The 18596-nt window shown below is 41.4% G+C and overlaps 1 protein-coding gene across 1 annotated transcript; it reads left to right on the top strand.

The window, feature by feature from the left end:
• The first annotated feature begins 13682 nt into the window (after positions 1-13682).
• On the top strand, positions 13683-17447 carry LOC123191773 (uncharacterized). Its single transcript, XM_044604385.1, has 7 exons — positions 13683-14077; positions 14764-14977; positions 15177-15385; positions 15464-15492; positions 15859-16251; positions 16681-16814; positions 17295-17447. Exons 1-7 carry the CDS (start codon positions 13683-13685, stop codon positions 17445-17447), a joined length of 1527 nt encoding a protein of 508 aa, XP_044460320.1.
• The last annotated feature ends 1149 nt before the right edge of the window (positions 17448-18596 follow it).

Raw genomic sequence — 18596 nt, 5'->3', positions numbered from 1 at the left:
TTTGATTGTGGGTTATCAAGATCAACAGCAGGTTCAATTTGTATATCATTATCATTACTAGGTTGAGCATCATCATGGACATTATCATTAACATTATCACTAGTTTCAGGTTCATTACCAGATTGTGTTTCAGCATCAGAAATAGAAATATCATTTGGATTCTCAGGTGTTTCAGTAATAGGTTCACTAGAAGCATGCAAAGTCCTATCATTTTTCTTTTTCTTCCTATTAGAAGGACTAGGTGCATCCACATTATTTCTCTGAGAATCTTGCTCAATTCTCTTAGGGTGGCCTTCAGGATACAAAGGTTCCTGAGTCATTCTGCCAGTTCTAGTAGCCACTCTAACAGCATTATCATTATTCTTACTATTCAATTCATTGAGCAAATCATTTTGAGCTTTAAGTACTTGTTCTACTTGAGTGGTAACCATAGAACCATGTTTACTAATAAGTCTAAGTTCACCTTTGACATTAGCCATATAATCACCCAAGTGCTCAAGCATATTTGAATTGTATTTCAATTGTCTACCAAAATAAGCATTAAAGTCTTCTTGCTTAGCCATAAATTTATCAAACTCATCTAAGCATGGGCTAGCAAACTTAGTAAATGGGATTTCATCTTTATCATATCTATAGAGAGAATTTACCTTTACTACCTGTGTCGGGTTATCAAGACCATGAGTTTCTTCAATAGGTAATGGATTAAGATCATATGTTTCTTCAACAGGCGGCAAATTAAGACCATGTATTTCTTTAATAGGAGGTAAATTCTTAACATCTTCAGCTTTAATACCTTTTTCTTTCATAGATTTCTTTGCCTCTTGCATATCTTCAGGACTGAGAAATAGAATACCTCTCTTCTTCGGAGTTGGTTTAGGAATAGGCTCATGAACTGGCTCACGAGGTGTCCAATTATTTTCATTTGTCAACATATTATTCAATAGAATTTCAGCTTCATCCGGCGTTCTTTCCCTGAAAACAGAACCAGCACAACTATCCAGGTAATCTCTGGAGGCATCGGTTAGTCCATTATAAAAGATATCAAGTATTTCATTTTTCTTAAGAGGATGATCATGCAAAGCATTAAGTAACTTGAGAAGCCTCCCCCAAGCTTGTGGGAGACTCTCTTCTTCAATTTGCACAAAATTATATATATCCCTTAAAGCAGCTTGTTTCTTATGAGCAGGGAAATATTTAGCAGAGAAGTAATAAATCATATCCTGGGGACTACGCACTCAACCAGGATCAAGAGAATTAAATCATATCTTAGCATCACCCTTTAATGAGAACGGAAATATTTTAAGGATATAAAAGTGACGAGTTCTCCCATCATTAGTGAACAGGGTAGCTATATCATTTAATTTAGTAAGATGTGCCACAACAGTTTCAGATTCATAGCCATGAAAAGGATCATATTCAACCAAAGTAATTATATCAGGATCAACAGAGAATTCATAATCCTTATCAGTAACACAGATAGGTGAAGTAGCAAAAGCAGGGTCAGGTTTCATTCTAGCATTTAGAGATTGCTGCTTCCATTTAGCTAATAACCTCTTGAGTTTGTATCTATCTTTGCAAGCTAAAATAGCTAAAGAAGCTTCTTTATCAAAAACATAACCCTTAGGAATAATAGGCAAGTCTTCATCATCACTTTCATCAGTATTATCAGATTCAATATTTTCATCCTCTCTAACCCTAGCAAGTTGTTCATCAAGAAATTCACCAAGTGGCACAGTAGTATCAAGCATAGAAGTAGTTTCATCATAAGTATCATGCATAGAAGAAGTGACATCATCAATAACATGCGACATATCGAAACGAATAGCAGAAGCAGGTTTAGGTGTCGCGAGCTTACTCAAAACAGAAGGTGAATCAAGTGCAGAGCTAGATGGCAGTTCCTTACCTCCCCTCGTAGTTGAGGGATAAATCTTGGTTTTTGGATCTCTCAAGTTCTTCATAATGATAAGCAGATATAAATCCCAAGTGACTCAAAGAATAGAGCTATACTCCCCGGCAACGGCGCCAGAAAATAGTCTTGATAACCCACAAGTATAGGGGATCACAACAGTTTTCGAGGGTAGAGTATTCAACCCTAATTTATTGATTCGACACAAGGGGAGCCAAAGAATATTCTCAAGTATTAGCAGCTGATTTGTCAATTCAACCACACCTGGAAACTTAATATCTGCAGCAAAGTATTTAGTAGCAAAGTAATATGATAGTACTGGTAACGGTAGCAAAAGGTAATAGTAGCAAAAGTAATGGTTTTGGTATTTTGTAGTGATGATAGCAATAGCAACAGAAAAGTAAATAAGCGAAGAACAATATATGGAAAGCTCGTAGGCAATGGATCAGTGATGGATAATTATGCCGGATGCGGTTCATCATGTAACAGTCATAACCTAGGGTGACACAGAACTAGCTCCAATTCATCGATGTAATGTAGGCATGTATTCCAAATATAGTCATACGTGCTTATGGAAAAGAACTTGCATGACATCTTTTGTCCTACCCTCCCGTGGCAGCGGGGTCCTAATGGAAACTAAGGGATATTTAGGCCTCCTTTTAATAGAGTACCGGACCAAAGCATTAACACATAGTGAATACATGAACTCCTCAAACTACGGTCATCACCGGGAGTGGTCCCGATTATTGTCACTTCGGGGTTGCCGGATCATAACACATAGTAGGTGACTATAGACTTGCAAGATAAGATCAAGAACTCTCATATATTGATGAAAACATAATAGGTTCAGATCTGAAATCATGGCACTCGGGCCCTAGTGACAAGCATTAAGCATAGCAAAGTCATAGCAACATCAATCTCAGAACATAGTGGATACTAGGGATCAAACCCTAACAAAACTAACTCGATTACATGATAAATCTCATCCAACCCATCACCGTCTAGCAAGCCTACGATGGAATTACTCACGCACGACGATGAGCATCATGAAATTGGTGATGGAAGAAGGTTGATGATGACGATGGTGACGGATTCCCCTCTCTGGAGCTCCGAACAGACTCCAGATCAGCCCTCCCGAGAGGTTTTAGGGCTTGGCGGCAGCTCTGTATCGTAAAACGCGATGAATCTTTCTCTCTAGTTTTTTTCTCCCCGAAACCAAATATATAGGGTTGGGGTTGAGGTCGGAGGAGCTCCAGGGGGCCCATGAGGTAGGGGGCGCTCCCCCCACCCTCGTGGATAGGTGGTGGGCCCCTGGTCTTCATCTTTTGCAAGGATTTTTTTATTTTCTGAATAGATGTTCCGTGAAGTTTCAAGTCATTCCGAGAACTTTTGTTTCTGCACATAAATAACACCATAGCATTTCTGCTGAAAACAACGTCAGTCCGGGTTAGTTCCATTCAAGTCATGCAAGTTACGGTCCAAAACAAGGGCAAAAGTGTTTGGAAAAGTAGATACGACGGAGACGTATCAAGGTGTACCCAACAGTTTCCTTTGGGTATTCTATGAAGACACATTTCTCTGATTTAGGTTCGAGCTTATCAGGTTGAAACTTTTTCACATAAGCATCGCAGCCCCAAACTTTAAGAAACGATAGCTTAGGTTTCTAGCCAAACCACAGTTCATATGGTGTCGTCTCAACGGATTTAGATGGTGCCCTATTTAACGTGAATCCAGCTGTCTCTAATGCATAACCCCAAAACGATAGTGGTAAATCGGTAAGAGACATCATAGATTGTACTATATCCAATAAAGTACGGTTATGACGTTCGGACACACCATTATGCTGTGGTGTTCCAGGTGGCATGAGTTTGTGAAACTATTCCACATTGTTTAAATTGAAGACCAAACTCGTAACTCAAATATTCGCCTCTGCGATCAGATCGTAGAAACTTTATTTTCTTGTTACGATGATTTTCCACTTCACTCTGAAATTCTTTGAACTTTTCAAATGTTTCAGACTTATGTTTCTTCAAGTAGATATACCCATATCTGCTCAAATCGTCTGTGAAGGTCAGAAAATAACGATACCTGGCGCGAGCCTCAACACTCATTGGACCTCATACATCAGTATGTATTATATCCAATAAGTCAGTTGCTCGCTCCATTGTTCTGGAGAACGGAGTCTTAGTCATCTTGCCCATGAGGCATGGTTCGCAAGCATCAAAATGATTCATAATCAAGTGATTCCAAAAGCCCATCAGCATGGAGTTTCTTCATGCGCTTTACACCAATATGACCTAAACGGCAGTGCCACAAATAAGTTGCACTATCATTATTAACTTTTCATCTTTTGGCTTAAATATTATGAATATGTGTATCACTACGATCAAGATCCAACGAACCATTTTCATTGGGTGTATGACCACGGAAGGTTTTATTCATGTAAACAGAACAACAATTATTCTCTAACTTAAATGAATAACCATATTGCAATAAACATGATCAAATCATATTCATGCTCAACGCAAACACCAAATAACAATTATTTAGGTTTACACTAATCATGAAAGTATAGGGAGTGTGCGATGATGATCATATCAATCTTGGAACCACTTCCAATACACATCGTCACTTCACCCTTAACTAGTCTCTGTTCATTCTGCAACTCTCGTTTCGAGTTACTACTCTTAGCAACTGAACTAGTATCAAATACCGAGGGGTTGCTATAAACACTAGTAAAGTACACATCAATAACATGTATATCAAATATAGCATTGTTCACTTTGCCATCCTTCTTATCCGCCAAATAGTTGGGGCGGTTCTTCTTCCAGTGACCAGTCCCTTTGCAGTAGAAGCACTTAGTCTCAAGCTTAGGTCCTAACTTGTGCTTCTTCACTTGAGCAGCAACTTGCTTGCCGTTCTTCTTGAAGTTTCCCTTCTTCCCTTTGCCCTTTTCTTGAAACTAGTGGTCTTTGTCAACCATCAATACTTGATGCTTTTCTTGATTTCTACCTTCGTTGATTTCAACATCACGAAGAGCTTGGGAATTACTTTTGTCATCCCTTGCATATTATAGTTCATCACTAAGTTCTAGTAACTCGGTGATAGTGACTAGAGAACTTTGTCAATTACTCTCTTATCTGGAAGATTAACTCCCACTTGATTCAAGCAATTGTAGTACTCAGACAACCTGAGCACATGCTCACTGGTTGAGCTATTCTCCTCCATCTTGTAGGCAAAGTACTGTCAGAGGTCTCATACCTCTCGACACGGGCATGAGTATGAAATACCAATTTCAACTCTTGGAACATCTTATATGCTGCATGGTGTTCAAAACGTCTTTGAAGCCCTGATTCTAAGCCCTTAAGCATGGTGCACTAAACTATCAAGTAGTCATCATATTGAGCTAGCCAAACGTTCATAACATTTGTATCTGCTCCTCCAATAGGTCTGTCACCTAGCGGTGCATCAAGGACATAATTCTTCTGTGCAGCAATGAGGATAATCCTCGGATCACGGATCCAATCCGCATCATTGCTACTAACATTTTTTAACATAGTTTTTCTCTAGGAACACAATAAATGGGGAGCAACATCGTGAGCTATTGATCTACAACATAGATATGCTAATACTACCAGGACTAAGTTCATGATAAATTAAAGTTCAATTAATCATATTACTTAAGAACTCCCACTTAGATAGACATCCCTCTAATCATCTAAGTGATCATGTGATCCAAATCAACTAAACCATATCCGATCATCACGCGATGGAGTAGTTTTCAATGGTGAACATCACTATGTTGATCATATCTTCTATATGATTCACGCTTGACCTTTCGGTCTCGGTGTTCCGAGTCCATCTCTGCATATGCTAGGCTCGTCAAGTTTAACCTGAGTATTCCGCGTGTGCAACTGTTTTGCACCCATTGTATTTGAACATAGAGCCTATCACACCCGATCATCACGTGGTGTCTCAGCACGAAGAACTTTTGCAACGGTGCATACTCAGGGAGAACACTTATACCTTGATAATTTAGTGAGAGATCATCTTATAATGCTACCGTCAATCAAAACAAGATAAGATGCATAAAAGATAAACATCACATGCAATCAATATAAGTGATATGATATGGCCATCATCATCTTGTGCTTGTGATCTTCATCTCTGAAGCACCGTCATGATCACCATTGTCACCGGCGCGACACTTTGATCTCCATCGTAGCATCGTTGTTGTCTCGCCAACTTATGCTTCTACGACTATCGCTACCGCTTAGTGATAAAGTAAATCATTACAGGGCGATTGCATTGGATACAATAAAGCGACAACCATATGGCTCCTGCTAGTTGCCGATAACTCGGTTACAAAACATGATCATCTCATACAATAAAATATAGCATCATGCCTTGAACATATCATATCACAACATGCCCTGCAAAAACAAGTTAGATATCCTCTACTTTGTTGTTGCAAGTTTTACGTGGCTGCTACGGGCTAAGCAAGAACCGTTCTTACCTACGCATCAAAACCACAACGATAGTTCGTCAAGTTAGTGTTGTTTTAACCTTCTCAAGGACCGGGCGTAGCCACACTCGGTTCAACTAAAGTTGGAGAAACTGACACCCGCCAGCCACCTGTGTGCAAAGCACATCGGTAGAACCAGTCTCCCGTAAGCGTACGCGTAATGTCGATCCGGGCCGCTTCATCCAACAATACCGTCGAACCAAAGTATGACATGCTGATAAGCAGTATGACTTGTATCGCACATAACTCACTTGTGTTCTACTCGTGCATATAACATCAACACATAAAACTTGGCTCTGATACCACTGTTGGGGAACATAGTAATTTCAAAAAAAAATCTACACACACGCAAGATCATGGTGATGCATAGCAACGAGAGGGGAGAGTGTGTCCACGTACCCTCGTAGACCGAAAGCAGAAGCATTTAGCACAACGCGGTTGATGTAGTCGTACGTATTCACGATCTGACCGATCAAGCACCGAACGCATGGCACCTCTGAGTTCTGCACATGTTCAACTCGATGACGTTCCTCAAACTCCGATCCGGACGAGCTTTGAGGGAGAGTTCCATCAGCACGACGGCGTGGTGATGATGATGATGTTCTACCGACGCAGGGCTTCGCCTAAGCACTGCTACGATATGACCGAGGTGGATTATGGTGGAGGGGGGCACCGCACACGGCTAAAAGATCCAAGACATAAATTGTTGTGTCTATGGGGTGCCCCCCTCCTCCGTATATAAAGGGGGGAGGAGGAGGGGGCCGGCCAAGGGAAGGAGGCGCGCCCAAGGGGGGGAAATCCTACTCCAAGTAGGTTTTTCCCCCTTTCCTATTCCAACTAGGAGAAGGGGGAAGGAGGAGGTGGAGAGAAGGAAGGAGAAGGGGGCCCGCCGCCCCTTCCCTTTCCCAATTCGGATTGGGGCAAGGGGGCCGCGCGCCACCTCCTGCTGCCTCTCCTCTTCCACCACTTGGACCCATGAGGCCCAATAACCCCCTGGGGGGTTCCGGTAGCCCCCCGGTACTCCGGTGTATATCCGATAACCCCCAGAACCATTCCGGTGTCCGAATATAGTTGTCTAATATATCAATCTTCATGTCTCGACTATTTCGAGACTCCTCGTTATGTCCGTGATCACATCCAGGACTCCGAACTACCTTCGGTACATCAAAACACATAAACTCATAATATAACCGTCATCGAACTTTAAGCGTGCGGACCCTACGGGTTCGAGAACTATGTAGACATGACTGAGACACGTCTCCGGTCAATAACCAATAGCGGAACCTGGATGCTCATATTGGCTCCTACATATTCTACGAAGATCTTTATTGGTCAAACCGCATAACAACATACGTTGTTCCCTTTGTCATCAGTATGTTACTTGCCCGAGATTCGATCGTCGGTATCTCAATACCTAGTTCAATCTCGTTACCGGAAAGTCTCTTTACTCGTTCCGTAATACATCATCACGTAACTAACTCATTAGTTGCAATGCTTGCAAGGCTTAAGTGATGTGTATTACCGAGTGGGGCCAGAGATACCTCTCCGACAATCGAGTGACAAATCCTAATCTCAAAATACGCCAACCCAACAAGTACCTTCAGAGACACCTATAGAGCACCTTTATAATCACAAAGTGTTCCTCCGGTAAACGGGAGTTGCATAATCTCATAGTCATAGGAACATGTATAAGTCATGAAGAAAGCAATAGCAACAAATTAAACGATCAAGTGCTAAGCTAACGGAATGGGTCAAGTCAATCACATCATTCTCCTAATGATGTGATCCCGTTAATCAAATGAAACTATTTGTCTATGGCTAGGAAACATAACCATCTTTGATCAACGAGCTAGTCAAGTAGAGGCATACTAGTGACACTCTGTTTGTCTATGTATTCACACATGTATCATGTTTCCAGTTAATACAATTCTAGCATGAATAATAAACATTTATCATGAAATAAGGAAATAAATAATAACTTTATTATTGCCTCTAGGGCATATTTCCTTCAAAACCATTGATGAGCACCACGAAAACCTAATTCCACCGCCGCAACCTTCTGTACCCAAGAGATCCCATCTTGGGGCCTTTTCCGGAGGTCCGCCGGAGAGGGCATTGATCACGGAGTGCCTCTACATCAACTCCATGGCCCCTCCGATGATGTGTGAGTAGTTTACCTCAGACCTTCGGGTCCATAGCTACTAGCTAGATGGCTTCTTCTCTCTCTTTGGATCTCAATACAAAGTTCTCCTTGATTCTCTTGGAGATCTATTTGATGTAACTCTTTTTGCAGTGTGTTTGTCGAGATCTGATGAATTGTGGGTTTATGATCAAGATTATCTATGAACAATATTTGTATCTTCTCTGAATTCTTTTATGTATGATTGGTTATCTTTGCAAGTCTCTTAGAATTATTAGTTTGGTTTGGCCTACTAGATTGATCTTTCTTGCAATGGGAGAAGTGCTTAGTTTTGGGTTCAATCTTGCGGTGCTCGATCCCAGTGATAGAAAGGGAAACGACACATGTTGTATTTTTGCCATCGAGGATAAAAAGATGAGGTTTATATCATATTGCATGAGTTATCCCTCTACATCATGTCATCTTGCTTAAAGTGTTACTCTGTTCTTATGAACTTAATACTCTAGATGCATGCTGCATAGCGGTCGATGTGTGGAGTAATAGTAGTAGATGCAGGCAGGAGTCAGTCTACTTGTCACGGACGTGATGCCTATATACATGATCATACGTAGATATTCTCATAACTATGCTCAATTGTATCAATTGCTCGACAGCAATTTGTTCACCCACCATAATACTTATGCTATCTTGAGAGAAGTCACTAGTGAAACATATGGCCCCCGGGTCTATTCTCCATCATACAAGTTTCCAATCTACTTTATTTTGCAATCTTTACTTTCAATGTACATCTTAAAAATACCAAAAAATATTTATCTTATTATTATTATCTCTATCAGATCTCACTCTTGAAGGGATTGACAACCCCTTTATCGCGTTGGTTGTGAGGTTCTTATTTGTTTGTGTAGGTACGAGGTGACTCACGCGTGGTCTCCTACTAGATTGATACTTTGGTTCTTAAAAATTGAGGGAAATACTTACGCTGCTTTGCTGCATCACCCTTTCCTCTTCAAGGAAAACCAACGCATGCTCAAGATGTAGCAAACATCATCATTAATATTATCACTAGGTTCATGTTCATTACCAGATTGTGTTTCAGCATCAGAAATAGAAATATCATTGGGATTCTCAGGTGTGTCAACAACAGGTTCACTAGAAGCATACAAAGTTCTATCATTTTTTTTCTTCCTTTTAGAAGGACTAGGTGCATCAACATTAGTTCTATAAGAATCTTTCTCAATTCTCTTAGGGTGGCCCTCAGGATACAAAGGTTCCTAAGTCATTTTACCACCTCTAGTCACAACTCTAACCGCATTATATTTTTCTTATTATTTAATTCATTGAGCAAATCATTTTGAGCTTTAAGCACTTGTTCCACTTGAGTGGTAACCATAGAAGCATATTTACTAATGAGTTTAAGTTCACCTTTAACTCTAGACATATAATCACTCAAGTGTTCAATCATATAAGCATTACGTTTCAATTGTCTACCAACATAAGCATTGAAGTTTTCATGTTTAACAATAAAATTGTCAAACTCATCTAGGCATTGGCTAGCAGACTTATAACGAGGAATATCACCTTCATCAAATCTATAGAGGGAATTTACCTTCACTACCTGTGTCGGGTTATCAAGACCATGTATTTCTTTAATGGGTGGTAAATTCTTAACATCTTCAGCTTTAATACCTTTTTCTTTCATAGATTTCTTTGCCTCTTGCATATCTTCAGGACTGAGAAATAGAATACCTCTTTTCTTCAGAGTTGGTTCAGGAAGTGTCCAATCATTTCCATTACTCAACATATTTCAATAGCATTTCAGCTTGATCAACACTTCTTTCCCTGAAAACACAACCAGCACAACTATCCAGGTGGTCTCTAGAAGCATCGGTTAGTCCATTATAAAAGATATCAAGTATTTCATTTTTCTTGAGAGGATGATCAGAAAAATCATTAAGTAATTGGAGAAGCCTCCAAGTTTGTGGGAGACTCTCTTCTTCAATTTGCACAAAGTTATATATTTCCCTTAAGGCAGCTTGTTTCTTATGAGCGGGAAAATATTTAGCAGAGAAATAATAAATCATATCCTGGGGACTATGCACACAACCAGGATCAAAAGAATTAAACCATATTTTAGCATCACCCTTTAATGAGAACAAAAATAACTTAAGGATAAAGTAATAACGAGTTTTCTCATCATTAGTGAACAGGGTGGCTATATCATTTAATTTAGTAAGATGTGCCACAACAGTTTCAGACTCATAGCCATAAAAAGGATCAGATTCAACCAAAGTAATTAATTCTTGATCGACAAAGAAATCATAATCCTTATCAGAAATATAGATAGGTGAAGTAGCAAAAGCAGGGTCATATTTCATTCTAGCATTCAAAGATTTTTCTTTCAGCTTAGCTAATAATTTCTTAAGATTATATCTATCATTGCAAGCTAAAAAGTCTCTAGCAGTTTCTTCATCCATAACATAACCTCAGGCACAAAAAACATTTCATATCTAGGGGGAGAATCTTCAACATCACTTTCATCAATAATTTCATTCTCTCTAACCCTAGCAAGTTGTTCATCAAGAAATTCACCTAGTGGCACGGTATTATCAAGCATAAAAGTAGTTTCATCATAAGCATCATGCAAAGCAGAAGTGGCATCATCAATAACATGTGACATATCAGAATGAATAGCGGGAGTAGGTGTCGCAAGTTTACTCAAAATAGAAGGTGAATCAAGTGCAGAGCTAGATGACAGTTCCTTACCTCCCCTCGTAGTTGAGGGAAAAATCTTGGTTCTTTTATCTTTCAAGTTTTTCATAGTGATCAGAAGATATAAATACCAAGTAACTCAAAGAATAGAGCTATGCTCCCCGGCAACGGCGTCAGAAAATAGTCTTGATAACCCACAAGTATAGGGGATCGCAACAGTTTTCGAGGGTAGAGTATTCATCCCAAATTTATTGATTTGACACAACGGGAGCCAAAGAATATTATCAAGTATTAGCAGCTGAGTTGTCAATTCAACCACACTTGGAAAACTTAATATCCGCAGCAGAGTATTTAGTAGCAAAGTACTATGAAAGTAACGGTAACGGTGGCAAAGGTAACAGTAATAGTTTTGTAGTGATTGTAACAGTAGCAACACAAAAGTAAATAAGCAAAGATCAATATGTGAAAAGCTCGTAGGCAATGGATCAGTGATGGATAATTATGTCGAATGCGATTCCTCATGCAACAGTTATAACATAGGGTGACACAGAACTAGCTCCAGTTCATCAATGTAATGTAGGCATGTATTCCGAATATAGTCGTACGTGCTTATGGAAAAGAACTTGCATGGCATCTTTTGTCCTACCCTCCCGTGGCAGCGGGGTCCTATTGGAAACTAAGGGATATTAAGGTCTCCTTTTAATTGAGTACCGGACCAAAGCATTAACACATAGTGAATACATGAACTCCTCAAACTACGGTCATCACCGGTAAGTATCCCGATTATTGTCACTTCGGGGTTAGCGGATCATAACACATAATAAGTGACTATTGACTTGCAAGATAGGATCAAAAACTCACATAATATTTGTGAAAATATAATAGGTTCAGATCCGAAATCATGGCACTCGGGCCCTAGTGACAAGCATTAAGCATAGCAAAGTCAATCTCAGAGCCTAATGGATACTAGGGATCAAACCCTAACAAAACTAACTTGATTACATGATAAATTTCATCCAACCCATCACCGTCCTGCAAGCCTACGATGGAATTACTCACGCACGGCGATAAGCATCATTAAATTGGTGATGAAGGAAGGTTGATGATGACGATGGCGATGGATTCCCCTCTCCGGAGCCCCGAACGGACTCCAGATCAGCCCTCCCGAGAGAGATTAGAGCTTGGCGGCGTCTCGGTATTGTAAAACGCGATGAATTATTATCTCTGATTTTTTTTCTTTCCGAACGTGAATATATAGAGTTGAAGTTGAGGTCGGTGGAGCATCAGGGGGCCCACGAGACAGGGGGCGTGGCCCAGGGGGGTGGGCGCGCCCCCCACCCTCGTGGACAGGGTGTAGGCCCCCTGGCCTTAATTCTTTCGCTAGTATTTTTTATATATTCCAAAAATATTCTCCGTTGATTTTCTGGTCATTTTGAAAACTTTTATTTCTGCACAAAAATAACACCATGACAATTCTACTGAAAACAGCGTCAGTCCGGATTAGTTCTATTCAAATCATGCAAGTTAGAGTCTAAAACAAGGGCAAAAGTGTTTAGAAAAGTAGATACGACGGAGACGTATCAAGCAACTGCAGTTGCGCGTTCGTGGCAACCAGATAAACAAACATGGCAACTGTGATTAACCATACATGACAACTATGGTTGGACCACACGTGGCAATTAGGTAAACTCACATGGCAACTACTATTTGACCATATGTGACAAGTAGTTAATCACACACGGCAACTACGGTTTCATTACACGCGACAACTACCATAAATTAGACATGGCAACTACAGTTAACCGAAACAGATAGAGTTGCCATGCTTTTACATCTACACTTGCCATCCCGAATAATTACATCTGCATTCAGGATGGCAACTAAATCGTCATCCCGCGAGTACCTAACGTAGCTACGCCAGAACGTGTGGGCATTTTTGCATCGTGCCACACGCGCGGGATAGAGATGAGTAGTATTTATTGGGCGTGTGACACGAAGTAGCCCACACGTGTGGGCAATTCTAATATCCGCCCACACACAGCCCGTGTGGGTTGCCTTCTGCTTACGCCACACACGATGTGTAAATACATGTCTAATATACCACACATGTGATGGATATCGGCGTCCATATCTATACAGAACAAGTCATACGGACACTCAGTCGTAGTCGTATGTGCATTGATCTTCTATATAAGAAACCCGTCCAAAAAAACTGCATTATCGGGCGGGGCTCTTTTTTTAAAGGGATCGGGCGGGACTCTTGATCCCACGCGTTATATATAGCGGCATGTTGTTACTTCCGAACTTGAAAATCTCGCAAGTCGTTATCGATCTGTTCGGCAACCTCGACCTGCAGCGCGCGAGCTAGGCGCTTAGCGGCTAAACCTAAAACCCCGACCTCGATGGCGGCGGAGGGGGAGGTGTCGGGAACACTCGATACCGCCGACGTGATGAAGATGGACGAGAAGGAGAAAACTGGAACACTCGGTGCCGCCGACTTGATGAAGGTAGACGAGAAGAAGGAGAAGACTGTGGCGGTGCGCTCGGGGTTTCTCGGCGGCGGCGGCAAGGAGGAGACGTACATCCGGGCCGACATGATCGACCTCGAGAACCTAGACGTCGAGATGCAGAGGGAGTCCATCGCCAAGACTCTGACTCTGGAGAAGCAGCGCCACAAGGACAAGGATCAGCCCATGGCGCCCTGGGAGATCGACCTCGCGAAGCTAGAGGTGCACCACCGGATAGCACCCGGGACCTTCGGCTCTGTGTATCGCGCCACCTACGAAGGACGTCCTAGGTATGTACTGCGATTTTGTGTGTCGACGCTCCTCCAACGCCCGTTTTAATGTCCGTGCATGTATAAAACTATGGAAACAAGCGTTGGTTTAGGCTCGGGTTTAGGGTTTGATTGTTTTCTTTTCTGCGGGTAGATTGCCTTTAGGGTTTAAGATCGAGGCACTGGCTAGTCTCGTTCGTTTTGCTATAAGGTGATGGGATCTATCTTAGATCAACTTTTCGTGTTTTGTCTTGCAAAATCATGAAATCCAACAGTCGTGAATTATTTGATGAGTTTTATTCTATGCTATATTAAAAATCAAATAGTAGCTAGCCAAATCAGATGGATTCTTTTTTTTTCCTTTTTTGAGAATCGGGATGGGTTATGTTCTACATATGCATATCTCCCATCTATGAACTCTAGTTTAGATGAAGTGTTTCCTATTTTTCTTGTATTCCCACCGTCAGATTCTTTATTTATTTTTAATTCTCGCCATTGATACATCATCATTGTTGGTCTTTGGATTCGATAATGTGTCTCGATCTAGCGGCCTGCTCTAATAATGTAATATTAAAATTGGAAAAAAATTGTTCTTTCAACTTTTGTTTCTCAGTCAGCTGGTCCAAGTGTTCTGTTTACATATCCTAATAATTAAACATGTTAGGCCCTTGCATAATAAACCATTACTATATGCTTAACTCTTATAGACATTTTCGTGGCATACCAGAGATTATAGTTAATACTTTTTGGCGGGGACCAGAGATTATAGTTAATACTTTTTTCCCGTGCGTGTATGAAGCCAAACTATTGGATTGGGGAGACGATGGAGTTATGCCAGAGACTGAAATTGCTATTCAGCGCGAAGCACTGAGTAAGGAGGTTGTTGTCTGGAAGGACCTCGACCACCCAAATGTCACAAAGGTGAATATTTTGCTCCCCGTGAAGACATTTGCATCCTATATTAGGAACGCTCAATGTAGTTTTTTTGGTGGTAGTAGCAATATTAGTTCTTTTTGCTTGCTTGGGACTATCAATAGTGGGCACTACACAACTGTCTTCTTTAGAGCGAGGCTTTCTTTGTGTGTTACATTCTAAAAGTGTAATATTTTCTTCCTTGCAGTTCATTGGTGCATCAATGGGTACCATTGACCTTAGTATTCCAGCTGTGAGCGGGGAGTGTAGTGCACCCCCTGATTTTCCAGAGAGTGCATGTTGTGTCGTCGTTGAATATCTCAGTGGAGGAACACTGAGACAACATCTATATGCGAACAGGGACAATAAGCTTACATATGAAGAGGTGGTTGAGCTCGCATTGGATTTGGCTAGAGGGTAAGCAAAGCACTTTCACTTATTTTCCAATCTGAATCGGAGGATAACGAATAATATTTTCATATATTCTTTTTACAGATTGGCCTTTGTGTCAAGCAGCATATTCGGCACTTGATTCATGGTCGCGTCCGTTTTCTTCTGTTTTGGGTCGGCTTGACTTGCTGGTTCTTCCTTGCCTCGTTTTTTTCCTGTTGGAATATACTCCCTCCGTCTCAAAAATAAGTGACTCAACTTTATGTTGAATTATACTTTCTTAGTACAAAATTAATATAAAGTCGAGTCACTTATTTTGGGACGAAGGGAGTACAGAGCATAATGTCATCAAGACATGAACATATCAGGGCTGCATTGGAGAAAATCATGATTGCCTGTTCTTTTGCGGTTCTGCACCCGCCTAATTTGATCCCAGTACTTTTCTCAAACGAGAAATTGATCTGAATCTGCAGTCTGGCAACCGACTGAGTACTGAGCAGAGGCGCGTGTGTTGAAGGATATCAAAGCCTCTGTTCTAGGAGAAACGAAGGCTCAAAAGTCTTCAGCGTATGGATCTTCACGTGGCACATGGATGGATGGGTTTTGGCTCTCGTCTCGTGGAACTCAAGCTGCAGAATGCCGAAAATATAATTATACTGTATTTCAAAACCAGGAACAACCGAGCTTCTCTCACGTACAGATGCAGTGGCCTCGGCTCATTCAAAAGGATAGATCCATCACCCATGTGCAACTTGTAACTGACTGCGAAGCTATTGTTTCAGCATTAGAGAGAGTTAAGGAGCAGCGTTGTGCTCAACAGCAAATCTTCCGGGAGATGACGTCTACCCGCATGCTGATGACACTAAGGAGGTGTAACGGGAAATTTGACAATGGTAAAGAACACTGAGCGAAAAATTGAGCTCGTTTTAACGTGACAAAGCGGCCACGTGGCTAATGGTGGACGGCGCAAGCAATAATGGCCGTTAACGGCTGGACCGACCGAGCCGGCAAGTAAATAGTGCTCCACTCCTTTCCCGACGCTCTCACTCTCGCTCCCCTCTGCGTCACCGCCGCCACCCAGTATCGTCGCATGGGCCGCAATGCCTTCTTGGAAAGAACGGGAGGAGAGCAGCGACGACGACGACAAGCTGCACTTCGCCGGGAAGGTAATGCCGCCGCCGTTGTATTCTGTCTGATAGCCTAATATTAGGGTTATAAATTTCAGATTGAGGATTTTCTTTTATGTATGATTTGGACCGGATCAAGTGCATTTGACCACTCCAAATTCCTTTTGAACTCGATCCAGTCGCTCCTGACCATAGATGACTCGGACTTTGAAGGTGGTGTGGTGACACAAGAGGTCCCAGTTGAGTGCTACCACCGGAAAATAGACAAGAAATTCGTAACCTTTGAAGGTAGCATTACTGGAAGGAGGTTTTATGGATGTGGTGAGGAAGTAAGTTCCTATGCCTGTCCTGCTTTGCTTATTTGAAATCCCATGTTAATTGCTCTGTTTCTCTGAAAGTTTTCATTTTCTATTAATTGATGCTTATTTGAAATCCCATGTTAATTGCTCTGTTTTTCTGAAAGTTTTCATTTTCTATTAATTGAGTTATCTCTGGTGTACCATTGTAATGGTTAAAGGTCACACTGGTTTGAAAAAAAGAGCTAAGGCAGAGATTTATATATCCTTAATCTGCTTATTTGAGCATCTATGTTGTTTGGAAGTTTACTTCCATAAACATAGTTAAAGACAAACATAGTTAACTGTTCTGCTTCTCTGAAGCTTAACTGCTCTATTTCTCTGAAGGTTTTCTATTTAGTAGGAGCTAGAGACAAACATAGTTAAAGAATGAATTTCTGTATGAAAAGGGTTATGTTACCCTGGTGTATCATTTATAGCTGCTTATGGCTAAGTAACTTATTTTTCTTGCAGATTGACATTATGGCTATGTTCGATGGGTTGATATGGAGTATCCTGAAGCTACTAAAAAGGCTTCAGAGAAAGAAAACCTCGCATGGGAGTAGGGTCCCAACCCCAACAACCACGGCAGCCATCCAATGGTGCGCGCGCAAGGAGGGGGGATGAAGCGGTGATGTAGCCGGTGGTCGTCGTTGTGCCCGTCATCCAGATCTTCCCTGTTATGATGCCTCCAACCGCCGATGAGAGTGGAGAGAGGAATAGTAAGCGGTGAGAAAAGGGTGATGGGATTTATTATGCTGCCTCTAGAAACAACGCGACATCTGTTGCGTTTTCCCACACGTGCAGCCGCCTACATGTGCATACCCTCCTAATGCTTGTTCGGACCTGACTCTCTGAAAATGATCGATTTAATCATTCCTCCTGAACCAGACTATGGGTTGCTTTAAGTTTCGTGCGATGCTGGCCAAGAAACACGCGCAAACAATCAAATGGGACAAAATTGCATCGCAAACTTGGTTTAGAGGGATGCATGCAACCAAACAGAACCAAACAGACCCTTGAAGAACTAGCTCATGTTTGTTTGTATTGCTGAGATTAACTGAGAGCATCTACAGCCGGACTTGGCAAATCCGACTCCCTATACGTCCGCGGGCGCATTCAGACGGGCCCTCATATTTCCTTCCCGTCAACCACATGTCTCAAATCCGGACTCTCAAATCCATGCAAATCTATGCACTTCGATCATATAAGACAATGTTGCACATAAATAACAAAATGTTGGTAAGGAGCATACATAGTGTTTACATAAAATTTATTTTAAGTGCATAACTCAAGTATTAGCTCCTTTGTTTTTATTGTGGGTCGACATGTGCTCCACAAGATCATTGATTAGATGCATGTGCACCTGATGATCTCAAAGTTTCTGATGCATCTGCAGAAAGTTCCTAAGCCGAGCCACATCTTGATCTTCCGGAATTTCAACTTGTTCTCCAGATGCTTCAAAATCATTGGTTTAGACTACACCATCACTGAGGGAGTCCTGGATTAGGGGGTGTTCGGGTAGCCGGACTATACCTTCAGCCGGACTCCAGGACTATGAAGATACAAGATTGAAGACTTCGTCCCGTGTCCGGATGGGACTTTCCTTGGCGTGGAAGGCAAGCTTGGCGATGCGGATATTCAAGATCTCCTACCATTGTAACCAACTTTGTGTAACCCTAACCCTCTCCGGTGTCTATATAAACCGAAGGGTTTTAGTCCGTAGGACAACTTCATCATACAACAATCATACCATAGGCTAGCTTCTAGGGTTTA

This window comes from Triticum aestivum, chromosome 2A (assembly GCF_018294505.1).
Source record: "Triticum aestivum cultivar Chinese Spring chromosome 2A, IWGSC CS RefSeq v2.1, whole genome shotgun sequence".
Taxonomy (NCBI): Eukaryota; Viridiplantae; Streptophyta; class Magnoliopsida; order Poales; family Poaceae; genus Triticum; species Triticum aestivum.
Note: the sequence above shows the minus strand (reverse complement) of the source record. Positions and strands in the feature narration are given on the sequence as shown.